Source organism: Peromyscus leucopus, chromosome 8a, assembly GCF_004664715.2.
Source record: "Peromyscus leucopus breed LL Stock chromosome 8a, UCI_PerLeu_2.1, whole genome shotgun sequence".
Classification (NCBI taxonomy): Eukaryota; Metazoa; Chordata; class Mammalia; order Rodentia; family Cricetidae; genus Peromyscus; species Peromyscus leucopus.
The window spans coordinates 8,324,890-8,343,210 of NC_051085.1; the positions used below are offsets into that span (position 1 = coordinate 8,324,890).

Sequence of the window (18,321 nt, forward strand, 5' to 3'; positions counted from 1 at the left end):
TTACTCAAACTTCCTGATTTATAACCTGCCTTTCCTGATCTGTTTGCATCAGTATAGAATGTAGGGGTTCCAGAAATTGGTGTTCCCCCTACAATGTGAGGAAGGATCCAATTAGTTCTCTTTATAAACTGAATCTCTTGTTTTTGGGATATTTGTTGTTAATTACTCCAAATAAAATCACTGCAAGCTCTTTGCCAGTGTTCATTTTCTGCCCATAAAGGGGAAATTTCAGCACTAGTAAAAGGTACTATAATTTCTGCTAAGTCTATTCCTGCTAATTGATGAAGTTTTAATTTTCCTTTTAGAATCAACTCAGAAACCTTTTCTACATAGGTCTTTAATTTTTTTTACTCTGTGTGGCAAAAATATCAATTCTAAGGCATTATCTTGCCCCTGTAGGGGAATGCAAAGAAAATAAAATAACCAGACGGCAATCAAGTTCTGGATCCAAATGATCCACATGTGCATCCTGTAATTTCTTTTCTATCAAAGCCAGTTCTCTCTCAGCATCAGCTGATAATTTTCTTGGACTATTTAAGTCCTTGTCACCTTTTAAGGTTTTAAATAAATTACTCAGTTCTTGAGTTGTTAATTCAATTGTGGGTCATAGACAGTTAATGTCTCTCAGAAATTTTTGAGAGTCATTAAGATCTCTCCTGATTTGTACCTTTTAAGGCTGAATTTTTTGTAGATATATTTTATATCTTAGGTAATTAATAAAATCTCCTCTTTGTATTTGTTGAGGAACAATTTGTAATCCCCAACAATGCAAAATTTTCTTTACTTCTTCAAACATTTTCTCTAAAGTATCTACATTTGAATCAGCTAGTAAGATATCGTCCATCTAATGGGAAATTATATATTGAGGAAACTGTACACGAATTATTCCTAACAGCTGTCTTACAAAATATTGGCACAGGGTAGGGATGTTTAACATCCCTTGTGGGAGAATTTTCCATTGATATCACTTAACAGGCTGCGAATTATTATAAGTCAGCACTGTGAAGGCAAATTTTTCCTTATCCTGTTCTTGCAAAGGTAAGTAAAGAAACAGTCTTTTAAATCAATCAATAATATATCAATTAAATAAAAGACCATTCTTTAGGTAAGAGAGAAGGCAAGGGAATTCCAGGCTGTAAAGTGCCCATTGGCTGAATCACCTTATTAACAGCTCTTAGATCTGTTACCATTCTCCATTTTCCAGATTTCTTTTTAATAACAATACAGGAGAATTCCAAAGACTGACTGATTCTACAATATGCTGAGCATTTAGCTGCTCCTATACCAATTGTTCTAAGGTCTGTAATTTTTCTGATTTCAAAGGCCATTGTTCCACCCAGACAAATTTGTCAGTCAGACATTTTAAAGGTAGGGCTGTTGGTACCTTTGAAAGATCAGCAGCTATTGTGTGCTGTTTGTGTTGGGTACCAGATAATGCATAAATCAAATTAATCTTATCAATAAAAAAATCGGGAGTCAAATATTGGGGTAAGAACCTAAAGATTAGAGAACTGGGAGCAGCCACCAGCTGCTTCCCACCTCTACCATCCCTCCATAGAGGTCTTCTCTCTACCCACCTTATCACTTCCTGTCTCCTCTCTATACAGACCTCCAGACCTCTATGGTTAAATAGTGGCTGGCTCTGCCCTCTGACTCCAAGCAAGCTTTATTTGTCAGAACACAAACAGAATATCACACAACACAGGTTCCTGCACAGCTATGACAGGCAGCCTCCAGGACCCGCCTCAACACTGTGGCTAGCTTCCCTTCCATTTGTCTTCTGTCTTACTTGTGACTGGGTACCGGGCACATTGAGAGGCAGTTCTGGGCGGGCATATTTAAGAAGTGAAAGACCAAGTGCCTTCTGCAGCCCCAGTGAGAAACCACAGTTCTGTAGCAATTGAAATGCTATTAAGTGTATGAGAAACTATTTCTAAAGGATTGAGGTGAAATCAAGGACACCCCCACCCCACCCCGGCCCCAGGTAAGGCCTCTGGCATTGTGCCTGCCCCCATTGCTACGCTGCCTTTACTCTGTGTCTTATTACCTGCTGTTAATGTCTGTCTCTACCAGAAGACTATGCTCCATGAGAGTAAGGGCCAATCCGCACCCTGGAGCCCCACCTTGGAGCCTACTAGGAACCTGCTTAATAAGGATTCATTGGGTGTAAGTTTCAAATGTTCTTACAAACAGAATTTTCCAGTAAAAATACTTCATCATTTCTTATTGAAGTTTTCTGTCATTAGAAATATTTTCAATACTTTTGGAAATTAGATGAGTTAGTATTTTTTTTTGTCTTGTTGCTTTGTATTTAGACACAGTCGTCCTTTTGTTGTTTATTATACTGAATTTGTAGTTCTCATTCCTGATAAAAAGATTGTAGCCTGGAGACCTTCTTAGCCTTGACCTTGGGAAACTGAGAGCTAGTTGATGCATTGGATAAATATGGCAATAATGGAGGTTCCATTATTAGAAGATGGATCTAAGCATTGGGTAGCAACACAGCCTTCCCCTACCCTCACTGTCCTTTGTACTAGCTCCGAAACCAATCATTTCTGAGTCAGCATGTAAACTACAGTGTACTACACACAATCCATAGTTGTACAGGGAGTAGTTTTTATCTCGTGAGAGACGGAAAGTTAGATGATGTAAAGTCATGTTTATCAAGGATAGGAACTGGTGTGTGTGTGTGTGTGTGTGTGTGTGTGTGTGTGTGTGTGTGTATGTGTGTGTACATGTGTAGCCCTGGCTGTCCTAGGATTTACTCTGTAGACCAGGCTGGCTTCAAATTCACAGAGATCCACCTGCCTCTGCCTCCCAAGTACTGGGATTAAAGGCATGCACCGCCACTGCCCAGCTAAGATTTATTTTTATCTTTTTATTTATGTGTTGTGTGTGGCTATATGTGTGAGAGTGCAGGGGCCAATGTAGTAGGCATGTGCTTTTAACATCACTCCAGCTCCAGGCATATTTTTTCAATTCATTGATAATGTCGCATTTTGTTACATTGCTCTAAATATAAAATATGGCATTAGGCCTGCTTGGTTTATTTTTCTTAAGAACACAAATACAATAAAAGTATTCCAATGTTTAGACTAACCTCTAAATCTAGACAGTTTTAAGGATTTCCTGACTCTTTGGGTGATGGCTTCATGAAGTTCCCGTACCTTTCCTAGTGGAAGTGAATGGAAGCTATTTATCATAAAGGAAGGGCCAGCAGTTGGCTAGTAAAAAATAATTATTGCCTATCTCAAAAACAATTTGGGAGGAAAAGGTTTTATCTCAGTTTACAGCTCTTAGGTCATACTCCGTCTCTGAGAAAAGTCAGGGCAGGAACCTGGAGGCAGGAACTGAGGCAGAGGCCATGAAGGAGTGACAATTTCTGGCTTGCTCCTCATGGCTTGCTCAACCTGCTTTCTTACAGAAACCAGGACCACCAGCCCAGGGATGGCACCATGCACCATGCACCATGCACCATGCTGGCCCTCCCCCATCAATCATCTATCAAGAAAATGCACTGCAGACTTGCCCCTGGGCTGACCTGGTGGGCCCTTTTCTCAGCTGAGGTTCCCTCTTCCCAAATGTGTCAAGTTGACAGAGCGCCAGGCAGCACACTGCCTAAAAGCAAACACGAGTTTATCAGCCGAGGACAGCTGAGTGTGGAGGTGCCCTTGTTGCCTAAACTGGCAAGCTGGTTTAATCCAGCTTTGCAAAGCCCAAGCATTTAGCATTGAGGAAAGTCACGTCTTGGACCACATTTACCAAAAGGTCGTATATCCAAGGCAGAAATGCTGGTGTGAATAACAGGCTTGGACACTGTGTAAATCCATGAAATTACTTTCCTTTTATCCCAATGTAAATATTACTGGAGTGCCAGTCAATTATCCCCTTTTCCCTGGCTCGGTTCATCCGAACATGCCAAATAGTTGGTGACTATTTCTACCGTAGCCTATTACAACCTCATGTAATGCTCAGGTAGAGGAGGATGTTTTTCTTCGGCTCTCACACAGCTCATGCTAAAAGGCAACTTCTGAGTCCCTTACATCCTCCTAGTTCCCTCACCTGAAAAAGTGCAGGCTCTTTGAAGTAGTTTGATATTTATGGAATTTGTATTTTCTGGATCATTTATGTGACAGTATGCTGGTAAGGGTTGATGAAGGGGATGCACACCGCAGATCTTCACATCTCAGCTCGTTTATTTGTAGGCCAAAGACGAGCTTTAAGGCCCAGAAGAACCCACTGCCGTCATCACAGCTGGGAGGAGAGCACCATCCACTGTGACAGGCAGGAGCAAGACGTGCCACCCAGGCCTCGCAGAAGCCCCTCTGACTGCCTAACTTACACTGACAGGGAAATTACTGGGTCCCCACAGCCTCCACCTGCTAGGCTTATTTAAATGAAGTCCAAGCTAAGCAAACCCGAATGCTCAACCCAACCGCCACCAGTTTGCAGGTCTGCTTAGGTGTGTTGGCTGTTCCCCTCCTTCAGCTGACCGGGAGGGAAGAGCCATCTTCCAACGCAGCATCTAACGTTGGCTGCCCTGTGCAGGAAATGGAGCATGCTCCCATTGGATCTGACGGGGACTGTAGATTCACATTCCATCCACTAGGCGAGTTATCAGACAGAATACAGGCTATGTAACCTCTTGGTTTCTTTACACCTGGAAAATTATACTTCCTCGTTGGGTTGTTGAGAGAGAAGAGGATGACTGATGCACACAGTGACTGGCCCATCTCTAGAGCTCCCACTAAACAATAACACTGGATTTGGCTGGTTGGCTTCTTAGGTGTGTTTGGTCTGTGTGGTGTTGGTGGTAGTGGTGGCTCTTGTTTTGTCTGTTCCTCACAAAGCCACTTGCGTTAACCCTCCTCTGAGAGCAAACACCAGGGCTGCAGTAGCCCGACCTACTTCTCAGAGCCAACATCAGTACTGCCCACATTGGAGGCGAGGGTGGAGGCGAGGGTGGAGGCAGTAGGTCGCTCCCTGGTGGACATTTGGCACTGCAGACACATTCAGGTGTGACACCCTGGAGGGTGGGGCCGTTGTTCCTGCCTCCTAGCGGGTAGAGTCCAGAGATGCTGCCAAGCATCCCATAGTGCATGGGACAGTCTTCCCACACTTGAAGATTTATCCAGTTCCAAATGCTGAGACTCTAACCCACATTGCACAAACCAGTTCTAGGGACAGGGGAGTCACGGCAACCATCAAAATATCCAGCGTAAACATTTAAACTATCCATGAAGAAAAATAAGTATAAATAGCAGAGCCGTCACACAGGCTGCCTGCTAAGTGGGTCTGGGTGGGGGTTCTGGGTTGTTTTTAGCAGTACATCCATTCTTGCTTTAATCATATAAGGCATGATGAAGCCAATACCCTACATCACCTGTCTGGAACCTTCAGTGCCTTAAATCTCCCATTCATGGACTAAAAAATCTTGCTATAGGTGTGTATACATGTCGGGGCTGACAGACCAGACACTTAAAATATAGTGCACTCTATACATTGGTGTATATAAGGATGTTTATTATGTATACACTTCAGTGCATAAAACTATTATAAAAAAATCTGTGACAAAATCCAAACAAAGTCAGACTAAAGTTACCTTTCTTCAGAGACAGCACCATACAAACTACCAGTACAGAGCATTTCAGACTATCCTTGGACCCTTCTGTATTTATGGACAGCTGAAATACACTGATGAGACTGAGCTGACATTGGTGATCACATTTATTCTTCCCAACCTGACACTTTTTTTTTTTTTTTTTTTTTTTTTTTTTGGACTGTGATTTTAAAAATCAAAACCTCAGGGCTTTTTAAAATTATTTATTTATTTTATGTGTATTGGTGTTTTGTCCACATGTATGTGTTTGAGGGTGCCAGATCCCCTGGAAATGGAGTTACAGACAATTGTGAGCTGCCATGTGGGAGCTGGGCATTGAACCCAGGTCCTCTGGAAGAGCAGCCAATGCTCTTAACCACTGAGCCATCTTTCCAACCCCCAAATCTCAGATTTTTAAAACTCACCACAACTAATTCAGAAATTCTGGTCTCCTTTTAGCTCATCAGGGAGATCATCCTATTCTAATATCTGTCAGGTTCTCAATTGAAAATAATATTGCCAAAAGCCAGATCAGTGATATCTGAGGTGGAAGCAGGTAGGAAAGAGAAGCCTGGGGGCAGGATGAGCTGTGAGAACAGTCAGAGTTCCTCTGCCTCCTACAATGTTTTGAATAATGAAAATATAGTTTTCATACTCTGTATGTAAAAATATGCCTCCAAACCCTTAACTTCGTTTATTTTTATATGGTTTAATTAGCATAAAACTTTTGAAAATCATCCACAGGACAGTCTATATCTGTAAATAAGAATTATAGATAGCATTTGAACAATTGAGAACCTACCTGTTCTGCTTAATTTTTTAAAAAATAAAGTGAAACCAGGGGCTGAGGCAGGAGGATCAAAGGTCAAAACCAGCCTGAGACATCTAGTGAGTTCTGGACTACCCTGGGTTACACAGCAAGACTGAGCAAGTGAGCAAGGGAGAGACAGACAGACAGACAGACAGAGGGGGAATCAATTGGTTGACACTGGAGTCTTCCTCTATCTTTGTATAACTTATCTTTTGTTTTTTTTCTCAGCCAAGATCTCTCGATGTAGCTCAGGCTGTCCTGGAACTCACTGTGTAAACCAGGCTGGCCTTGAACTCACAGAGATCCACCTGCCTCTGCCTCCTGAGTGCTGGGATTAAAGGTATGCGCCGCCATGCCCAGTTTACAATTTATCTTTTGAGGCAGGATCTCTCACTGAGCTGGAAACTCATTGATTCAGCCAGGCTAGCCTGGCCAATGAGCCCCAGCCTGTATCCAGCCCACCCTCGTCCTGCACTGGGGTTATAGAGGCTGCCTGGCACCTGGCGTTTGGGTACAGGGGATGCAAACTCCGGCCCTCGGGCTTGTGTGGCAGTCACTCTCCTGACCGAGTCATCTCCTCAGCTCTAAGATAGTGTATTTCAGAGGCTTTGACAGCAGAGGCGAGTCTGTGGTACGGAAGTCAGGTTTGAAGGCGGGCAAGGGAGTAGCAAAAACACTCAGCCTCTGCTTTGGGCTTGGTCTCATAGGAAATGAAAGTGTTTAAGGCTGAGTACAAAAAGAATTTTGAACTGAAGTTCTTGACGTTCTCTGACAGAAGTTGGTGTCTCTAAATTCCCAGGAACTGGAATCAGCAGTTCTGGGGAAGCCAGAGCTTGGCCTCTCAGCAAAAGCTGAGAAGAACTGGCAGAAATCCACAGGCTGCAAAGCACAGCTTTGCCTGGCTGAGCAAGAGAAACCTTGAAGGAGGCAAGTGTCCCAATTTAAAATGAATGGTGCATTTTAAAATCTGATCAACCTAGTAAACGTCGAAATTAATAAAATTTCATTTTAATGTAAATGCGTGAGCTATAGACACATAATGAGTCTTAAGGAAACCGGTACCGGCACCGGCGGGGTATTTCTACCCTCCGAGTGAGAGTGAAGAGGGCACGCCCCGATCTGTCAACGGCAAAAACGCAAAAGTCTCAGTCTGGGAAAGCAGAGTGTTCATCCGGGCTGCTGTCGCGTGTCCAGCTCAAGACTTCATGTACTGCAGACACAGTCCCTGCCCTGAGCAGCAACAGGCTGGTGGAAGCCGAGACCTAGCTCCACGACCGGAAGCACCGACGCCTCTATCTGCAAACGTTTCTTGTATGTACGTTCCTACTTCCATCTTGTATTCACCCAACTCAGGGTGTAACAGCTGCTGGCATTGAAAATGTCTTTCTTCAGGAAAAGCTGAGGCTTCGACAAGTCCTTATAGGTGTGGAAGAGCCGGAAGTCCTTCCGCTCCAACTCCTTCAGGAGGCTGTACCAGAACCGCACCACGCTGCTCTCGCTGCCGCTGACCTCAAAGCCAGGCCAGTGGAGATGAATCTCAAAGATGAGCTGGCCGATCTGTTCAAGGACATCTTCCAGGATGAGATTTTCTAGAACTTTCCATTCTGCACTTTCCAGATCTGCCTTGAGAATATCAATCTGTAACAAAGCAACAAAATGGGATTCTCAGATTTGGTCACTCACTATGTCACCTCCATATCATATCATATCATATCATATCATATCATATCATATCATATCATATCATATCATATCATATATCATATCATATCACATTATATCATCATATCATATCATACCATACCATATCATATCATATATCATATCATATCACATTATATCATCATATCATATCATATCATATCATATCATATCATATATCATATCATATCACATTATATCATCATATCATATCATATCATATCATATCACATATCACATATCACATATCATATATCATATCATATATCATATCACATTATATCATCATATCATATCATACCATACTATATCATATCATATCATATCATATCATATCGTATCATCATATCATACCATACCATATCATTGCTGGCTGGAGGGCCAGCCTCCAGACAGCTCAGGGTTCAATGGAAATCCAGAGTCAGTGTGTACAATACTATGACATTTTTTTATCTGAGGGAGTTAGGGGAAAAGACACTCACACACTCTCTTGATGGTTTTCTTCTTTATTCTTTCTGTTCTTCTCTCTTCTTCTACTGTATACTTTTTTTCTACAGCTTATATACCCCAACAAAATCTTTCAGACAGTACAGGAGTCACAATGTGGTCACATTCAATCAAGTGAGTGATTATAATGAATACAGGTAAAAACATGTTTTTCATCTCCTTTACATGATTAAAAACAGAGTCATCTCAATAACCCATACACATTACATCTAAGTAACTCATTACAGATTAACAGAACATAAGCAAGCAAGGACCTTTTTTTTTTTTTTCCTCAGCCAAATCTTTTGTTGGCAGGCTGAATATTTTGGTTACAAAGAAAGAATCAATCATTTTATTATTTATCTTGAAAAGGAATCTTATAAGGAATCTTAAAGGAAACATAAACCTAAACTTTTATACATAAAAACAGTCAGCTTTGGTCTTAGAAAATCAAGCACTGTTGGGAGAGAGGATGTGGGTCAGTGAGGTGCTTGAATCAGTATCATTGAATTTTCAGAGTACTTTTGAAAATGGGTAATTTCACCCTGAGGAAATTTGACGGCATCAGACACAGTGAATACTGGAATGGAAGGAAACATTCAAAGGAACAAAGACTGGAGTCCCAGGCACTTCGGCCCCCAGGAAGCTGCTGGCCAGAGTCACTAAGATCCGGCTCTGCAGAAGTGAGGCTGTCTTTGCGGGTTATCAACACCAAGTCCAGTCCTGCCCACTCTTTGCTGTCTATGCCGTCTGTTTGTTAAGTTTTCTGGATGCTGTTAGCATACGAGAGGCCTTGGAGGCATCCTTGAGTGATTTCAGAGTTGCACGCAGGAGAAGGTGCATAGACACCACATATAATCGCTCCAAGAAAGTAGGCTTTGTCTGATGTCCCGAGACCTGCAGCGCACCCTTGGCACTCTTGACTGGATGTCCTGGAACCAAGAACGGAGAGACCTCAGGAAAGTCAGTGTCTGCAAACTGGCTGGGAGTCAGTAGTTTCAAAACAAATGGAAGAGGTGAGAAACAACATTTTTCTTCATGAGAGTAACTGAGTGAAGACAGGTTTCATGGGAATGTGGGCCAGGCTAAATTAATTCTCATGAAATGGACCCAAGGGAATTAACTCCCTCCATCCTACTTCCCAGCTGCTTTGGCACATCTCTAGCTTTGTTTAATCTTGGCAGTTTTAGGCAAAATCCTCCTGGACTAAGGGTAATTAAGCTGTCAAAAGAAATATTTAATCAAAATTTCACAAAATGTCCTAATTGGTAGAGAATACACCCCAAATTCAAAGAGCAACATGTGTTGTATTGAGTCACACAGCCAAGAGTTTCTTAGGTTCCTTACAGACCTATGTCCCCCACAGACTTAGGTTTTCTGTGAGTTGGGATATGATGAATAACATAAACAAATCAAAATGTGAAAAGGACAAGGTAGGGTTGGGATGTAGCTCAGTGATTGCTTAGCAAACATGAAGAGGAAAACAAAACAAGACAAAAACAAAAACAAACAGGGAAGTCAGGAGTGGGGGGATGGGGAGGCAGCATTAAAGTTCATTAGCTTAATATCGACTTAAAAACTCTACTCAGAGGAAGATATCATATTTTCCAGGCATATTATAGAGTTGCATTTATATGTGTATGGGGTTTTGTCTGCATGTATGTATGTGCACCACATGCATGCCTGGTGCCCACAGAGGTCAGCAGAGAGGATTAGAACCCCTGGAACTGGAGGTACAGATGGTTGTGAACAGGAATGCTGGGAACCAAACCTAGGGCAGCAAGTGCTTTTAACTGCTGAGCCATCTTGCTATTCCCCACCTCAACGTATTTTAAATAAATTATCAATCAGAATTTATAAGCAACCAGAACAGAACCAAATAAAGCTACATCATAGCAAATACATGCTTGCTTTAGAAATGCAGTTTTTATTCAGTTGATGAAAATATCTTCTAAAAAGCAAACAGCATGCTAAATATGACAACACCCCTACCTTCTTCAGCCCAGTGACTGAGAGACCCTGCTCTGATGAGTGCCATACAGGCTGGTCTTTGTCACTCAGCCTTCCAGTGGTGTGGCATGGAGTCGCCCGCAAGCTCTTCCCTGCCTCCCGACCTAAGAGCACAGACTGCCACAACACAGTGAATAAAACAAAATTTTCTCTCCCGTTATGCATTTCCTTTTGCTTGCCTTTCAGAATGTCCCATTACCATGAACTATTTTGCAAATGTAATTTTCATTATTACTGCATAATGCAGACAATATTATTGTTATTATAAAGCACTAAAGATTTCTGGGTAAGATATGCCACATTTAAGATTCTAATACCAGCTTGTAACAATAACAGCACCTCAAATCATGCAAATGATTATATTGGGATAATCAAGTGCCAAGCCTAATATAGTTGGCTTAAATCGTGTTTCTTGTGAAAAACAAGTAAGTGATGATGCCTAGTAAACTCTGGAATAAGTGAAGACATATTTTTGGTAGGAGGGTCTCAAAGATGGTAGAAGAAGCAATCTGTCTGGTACAGTTTCAAAGGTATTGAAGAGGTTCTGGCATCAGGTATTATCCCCTTTCCTTACACCTCAAATATCCAACTTTTCACACAACTTTCAGAAGAAATGAGAATTTTAATTTTAACTGGATTGAGATGTGATACCTTCTGGCAGCATCCTCATTAAGGGTACAAGTCTGTCGCTGGGCTGATCCAGCCAGATCTGCAGGATGATATAAAGGAGAGGAAGGGAGCTAGGCATGCGAATGAGCTTTCTAGACTGCTGTAGCGAAGAGCAACAGACCGAGTGACCTAAAACCCAAGGTTTGTCATCTCATCGGTACAGCATCTCAAAGTCCATGTTTCTCCCTAAAGGAGGAACTGTCCCTACCTCTCTCTAGGCTTGGCAGTTGGGGCATTCGTGGCGTCTGCATCAACTGGTCTCTGCTGGCACCTTCTCATGGTATTCTCTGTGTGTCTCTGTGTCTGTGTCCAAAATTTCCCTTTTCATAGAGGCATCAGCCATTTTGGATCAGAGCCCAGTAAGCTTTCTTATGACTTCATTTTAGGTAATACATCTGCAACAACCCTATTTCCAAACAACGCCACATTCTGAAGTGCTGGAGACACAGAATTTAACTCATAGCATTGCTCAAGGCGGCCATTGCAACAGGGTTTTTGCAAGACAGTATGTACCCAGGAGCCACTGCTTAGACAGCAGGTCCTGTTAAAGACAGCCAAAGAAAGCAACTATCCAAGGCAATTATGACTATCACTCTGCCAGTCACTACATCAGCCAACACTGGCAGCTTCATCCTTGCTAAATACCCAAGCCGGGCAAATCAACAAATCTTGAAAGCCAACCAAAATCACCATGGAAACACGCCCATATTTCATTCTTTGGTTCTTTCTGCCATGCAGGCAAGTACAACCTGTTTGGGGCACTTTCCCATACCCCATATGTATACCTCCCTGTCCCTCTGAAACCCTCTCAGGCTCACAGCACCCTTTCATCGATAGGTCTTCATCTAAGCCTATTTTTTAACAAGGCTCCCAGCAGGATGAGCAGATTTTGCTCATGCTGGCTACCTTTGAAGAGGGCAATAATGGGAGCTACACCTTTCAAGTAAAAACCTAGTCTGGATGTCAAAATTTCACTGCATTCAGTCGGTCAAAATAAACCACAAAGCCAACTCAGATTCTAGAAAAGACAATAGATTCTAGCCACAGAGGGAAGAAAGGACAAGCACAGAGAGGGTGGAGGGACTTGTTCATGGCCATCTTTACGGACGATTGGCCCCAGGGATGAAAAGCTATTGTACTTCATGCAAATCCATAAATGAGCTACAATATTGTCATAGACGTGGATGTTTAGTAGACATGAGCAATACTCAGGAAGAATGAACAGGAAAGCTTTCATTCACCAGAATACCATGATGAGCAATCCTGGTGTTCAGTTTGACACACCTGGAAAGGACTGTTGGCATGTCTGCGGGATATTTTCTGGATTGCTATTGATGTGGGATGCCCAGTCCACTGTAGGCAGTACCATCCCTGTGCATGTGGGCCTGAGCTATGTGTCTACTTTAGTTCCTGCCTCCAGCTCCTTCCCTGACTTCCCTCAATGATGGTATATAACCTGTAACCCAAATAAACCCTCTCCTTCCAAAACTTTCTCTTGGTCAGTATTTATCTCAGTAACAGACAAGCAACTAGGACAATTATTATTAAGGAAGTACCATTAATTATATGTGGCATTTGCTCATAGAATTAGCTTTTCTTGGACGTTAACAGAGAACCTGGGATATCCAATGGATTAGGATAGCTAATAAAAAAAATTGAGGCTAGACATGGTGACACACTGCCACATCCTCTCCCCCAGTACTCTAAAGGCTGAGGCACGAAGATTGGAGGCTTGATTATATAGCCTATGCTACATTAGCAAGACCCTATATCAATTTAAAAGAAAGAAGAAAACCTAAGAAGGGCAGCCAAAGCATGTTTTTGTTTTTTAAGTGGTTAATTTTTGTATTTCACAAGTGAAACGTTGGAAGGGCTATTTGACAAACTGTAGTATTAACTGCCAATGCCTCAGACATTTTTAATGAGAAGAAAAGCATCCCCTGGTGGCCCTTTTAATGTAGGCCAAGTGTCCTATTGCATAACAAATGGTCACAGATTTAAGAACATCATACTTGAAGGAGTAAAATGTTATCTTTAAATTACCATTTACTTGATAAACAACACCATACAAACATTTTAATGGCTGTTGCAACCCTAAGTGATCTGTAGAATAAAACCTGCAGATCTACCTCCAGGAAGACCAGAGCCAATGAAACAACATGCCAATCAGTGTTCTTCTCTGGGGCTTCTTTGCTCTCGGCTTTACAGGGTACAGTAGAGAGTGGGAAAGGACACAGGGGAGTGTGGCTGTGCATGCTGAGTTACCGTTGGGACAGCAGTCATATGATCCCAATCAAGATGATCTTGTAGAAAAATTAAATTGTCCTAAATTGTGACACAAGGGAAGGAATATTAAACATGAATAATTTATTAGTCTAAACACTGTTTAGTAAGTGCCAGCAGCGGGCTTTGGGCATACACAGTGATGGGGCCGGTACAGGAAAATCAGATAAAATTAAAAAACAGCTAAGTGTTAGGAATACATGTAAATGTTGGAGAATGTGCTGAGGCCATGAGAGAAAGGCCTTTTATGAGCACTCAGAGATGGTTCTACCATAGCTACCAGCTTCTGGCCACTAGGCACCAAGTTGAGAGCACTTCTTGAGCAGATATTATTACATGTCTGCTTTGATAAGGCTTTGTTATAGGTATATTAGGAATACAAGTCTGATTTAGTAAAAATTTCAATAAATTTTCAGAGATACTTCCATTAAATGAAGTTAAAAGTGCAATTCACACTATGTGTTGAAGCGACAAGTAAAAGCCACTCTGGCTTTGTCTTAAGTACTTCAGACATAACTTTAAGCCAGCAGCATGGGTCTCTCCAACAATTCAGAGGCTGCAAACATGCTCATTCCAAGTCATCCAACAATCTTACTCCAGCTTGCCAAGAACGCTGATAGGTAGATGTATCTTTCAAGAAGGAATGTTTCTCCTAAATGCATGGTTGCAAGTAGGATCTCCTGAGCATGAGACAGATAAGTAAGTGTAGACTTTGGCCAATTTTCACGTCCTAAATTGTGGCATTATGGGGAAAGGATATTAAACATGAAGAATTCATCAGTCTAAACACCATTCAGTAAGTTTGAGGTAGGTTAAATATTAGCATTTTGTTTTTACAAATTAAAACTCAAGAAATTGTCATATCACAGCCAACAGGAGTCCTGTCAAGGTCAGGAATGACATGGCCTCTGATCTTCAAATTAATCTTCAGATACATAAATTATGCGACAGTTCATAAATACCCATGAAAAACAAATGACGCACTGTACAGACAGTTTTATGTCAACTAGACACAAACTAGAGTCATCTAAGAGAAGGGAAGTCAGTTAAGAAAATGCTTCTATAAGAAATGACTGTAGTCAAGCCTGAAGGGCATTTTCTTAATCAATGGTTGATAGGGAGGGCCCAGCCCATTGTGGGTGGTGCCATCCAAGGCTGTTGGTTCTACATTATGTAAGAAAGCAGGCTGAGCAAGCCATGGAGAGCAAGTCAGTAAGCAACACCCCTCCATGGCCTCTTCATCATCTCCTGCCTCTAGGTTCCTGCCCTGTTGGAGTTCCTATCCTGACTTCTTTCAATGATGAACAGTGATATGGAAGTATAAGCCAAATAATCTTGCTTTGGTCATGGGGTTTCATTACAGCAATAGAAACCTAAAGAAAGACACTCACTAATCACAGGAATTCTACTCTGGAATATTTTTAAATTCTAAAATCAATCCTATGATGAGTTCTATCCATTTTAGTATAATCTACTTGTTTGTTTATCTGCAAATCCTCATTGCAGATTTGTTTACGTGTAATTGAACCGTAAAATTACAAATGAACACAGTACTATGTTGCTCCTCTGCCTTTATGGTGGGTAAGCAGGATGACCACTGGCTTTGAGGCACAGTGCTGTGGACACAGCACTATCTACTATGAGGAGCCAAGATCTTAAAATGGTGCATGGATCCAAATGAAGGGAGCATTGTACAAGTCAAAATGAAGTGTGCAGTAGCATCAGCAGAGGCCGTTAACCCCAGTGTGCTCTACTCTGGCAACCCGAGCAAAAGGCTGGATGGGAACGGCAGGTCTTTCCCAGTAAAGTCTGTGAACATCTCACCCACTACGACCGCAAGGAAACTCAAATTTGTGTTTCATTGACACAACACCTATAGAAGTAAACACCAAATATTTTATAGGAATAAAATTTTTTACCCATCATACAAATTACTGTAATTGCAATTATCTTAGTTCACCATAATTGCTTAGTTATTTACCAGACTTCATCTTGACATAGCTTCCTAGGTGAGTCCTGTCAATCATTTGTTTCATTACATTTTCCTTAGGGATTGGAGTGTAGCTCAAGGCCAGAGTGCTTGTTTAGCATGTGAGACCATAGACTTGATTGTCAACATCACAAAAAACGCCTACAGAAGTCCTTTTACTTAAGCAAATTCAAAGAGTAAAGGTGTAGATACGCATGCTATATGACAAGGACACCCAAAACCACGAGTCAAAGAAGCAAAGAACCAGACATAGTGGTTGTAATTCCAGCACTAAGGAATTTGAGGCAAGGGGATTAATGTAAGTCCAAGACTGCCCTGAAATATATGAGTTCCAGCCTAGCCTGGGCTGCACAGTGAGAACCTACTCTAACAGACTAATAAAACAAACAAAAAATTAAAAAGAAAGAAAAGAAAAAAGTATGGTGGGTAGGTAGGCAAAAGCCAAAGAATTTTACTCAACTGTCCCTAAAGTTGAGGGTAGAAGTGAAAAGATCCTACATTCCACGTTTACATACATTATGTGAATCTGCAGTTTTCATAAAAGTCAAGATGAAATGCTGTGTGTAGAACAAATGAGAATGCCTAAGTGCCATGTCACATGTGCACAAGGCTGAAGAGAACCATGAGTCTCAGCAACAAAGGACAGAACCTAGTCCTCTGGTTGGCTGAGCAAAGGTTGGTGTGCAGGCTAGTTTTGTTTGTCAGTTTGATACAAGTTTGGTCAACTGTGAAGAGGAAACTTCAACTGAGACAATGCCTTCATCAGATTGGCCTGTAGCAAGTCTGTGGTGCATTTTCTTGATTAATGATTGACATGGGAGCACCCAGCCTAACTGTAGGTGGTACCCCCCCCCCGGGTAGGGGGTCTCAGGTTGGGTAAGAAAGAAAACAGAGCAAGCCAGGAAGCAGCGTCCCCCCATGGTCCCTACTTCAGTTTCTGCTTTGGCTTCCCTTCATGATCAGAGAATGTAAGCCAAATAAACCCTTCGCTACCCACGTTGTTCTGGTCATTTGTGTTTATCACAGCAACAGAGAGCACACTGGAGCACTTGGTATTATAGAAACCCATTATAAACTATTATTTTTAATTGTGTGCATGATGTATATGTATGTGAGTGTACGCCACATGCACACATGTGGAGATTTGTGGAGTTGGTACTCTCCCTCCACTTTTAAGTAGGTCCCAGGGATCAAATTCAGGTCACCAGCCTTGCCTGACCAAAACCTTTCCCTGCTGAGCCATCTTCCACCTCACAAAACTATTCTTATTACAGAAGCTGCAACGGCATCCTGAGTCTGTACAGGAACTCTTGTGCTTCCGGTTGGCACATGACCTACTTTTTAATATGTGAAATAAACACAGACATTTGAAAAAGCTTGCTCAGAACTATTGGATTTACAAAAATGATGCAGAAGTGAACACAATAGTCCATTCACATGGATAGCCCATTCACATCTTCAATAGTGAGAGCCATCCTAACATTGAAGAGCCTGCGAGCAAGAAATGGTAGCTAAGCAACACCCTTTAAACACCGGTGTATGTTAGCATAACAGGCTGGCTCCCTTCAGCATACACACGTTGCGTGTCCAAAAGGGCAAGTATCTCCCAAGTAAACTTACTATGAGAGCTGAGACAGCTTTAAGGCCATTCAAATTAAAGAAGTTTTTGGGGAATTTTTCTGTGCCCTTTCTACTTGTGTTTGAATAATGGACTTTCTTTCCAACTTGTGGTCTTGGACTTCTGTCTTACCAAACTCAAAAGAGGGTGGATCAAGTAAGAGCAGCATGCAAAGGTATGATCACAATGAAGGAAAGCCAAAACACTGAAACTGTCGAACTTGGGCTGGGGGCGGTGGCTCAGCAGTTACAAGCAGCGGCTGCTCTTCCAAAGGACCCAAGTTCAGTTTCTGACATCCACATGGCAGCTCAGCCTTCTGTAACTCAAGACTGGGGCAAGCTGATGCTTTCTCTGGCCCTCCATGAACACCAGGCACAAACGTGGTGTACTTACATTGAAGCAGGCAAAACAGCCACACACATAAGATAAAAATAAAGACATTTCATTGTTTAAAATGAAACTTGCATGTCAATTGTTGGCCTCATCACTGCACTCTGAGAAAAACCTCTCTCCACCTGCGTTTGTTTACAGTAGCAGCGCACACAACGAAAACCAAAGAAGACCAGAAACAGAGGAAGGAGGAACAGCCAGTAGCGTGCTAGCAACAAGGGATGCTACCAATGAGGAGGGTCCTGAGGAGTGAAAACGTGGTTTCCAGAAGCCTCTGTCGCAGTGGGCCACAGTAGGGAGTTGCTCGTTTTAATCTTTATTTCACCCGTGTTGTGATTCCCAGAAACTAATGCTTTTGCCCCACCCCCTTTTAAAGTAGGCTGGCCTCAGACTCTCTGTGTGGCCAGTGGGGGTGACCTTGTTCTGATCCTCCTGCCTCCACTTCCAGAATGCTGCCATAAGCAAGCACCACCATGCCAGGGTTTGCACACTGCTGGAGATCGAACCCAGGGCTTCGTGCATATAAGGCAAGCACTATACCAACCGTGCTAGTAGGAGCAGCGACATCTCCAGTCCTTGCTTGCGTCCCTATTTGCTCCTTTGCTGAGGCCACCTCGGGGATGCAAGATGCAGGGAATGATACAATGACCTGGGGCCATTAGGCCCATTCTCCAGTGTCTCAGGGTCACCTTCTAAGGTGTATACACTGTGCTGGCTAGTTTTATGTCAACTTGGCACAAGCTAGAGTCATCAGAGAGGAGGGG

At 42.3% G+C, this 18,321-nt stretch overlaps 1 protein-coding gene across 1 annotated transcript in view; it reads right to left on the reverse strand.

Moving 5' to 3' along the window:
* Positions 1 to 8,593: 8,593 nt before the first annotated feature.
* The window catches only part of Mettl24 (methyltransferase like 24), a 106,570-nt gene continuing 96,842 nt past the window's right edge, over positions 8,594 to 18,321 (reverse strand). Inside the window, exon 5 of the mRNA XM_028890235.2 lies at positions 8,594 to 9,529. Within this exon, the coding sequence (XP_028746068.2) occupies positions 9,413 to 9,529 (117 nt within the window). The 3' untranslated portion in view covers positions 8,594 to 9,412. The remainder of the gene's footprint in view (positions 9,530 to 18,321) is intronic.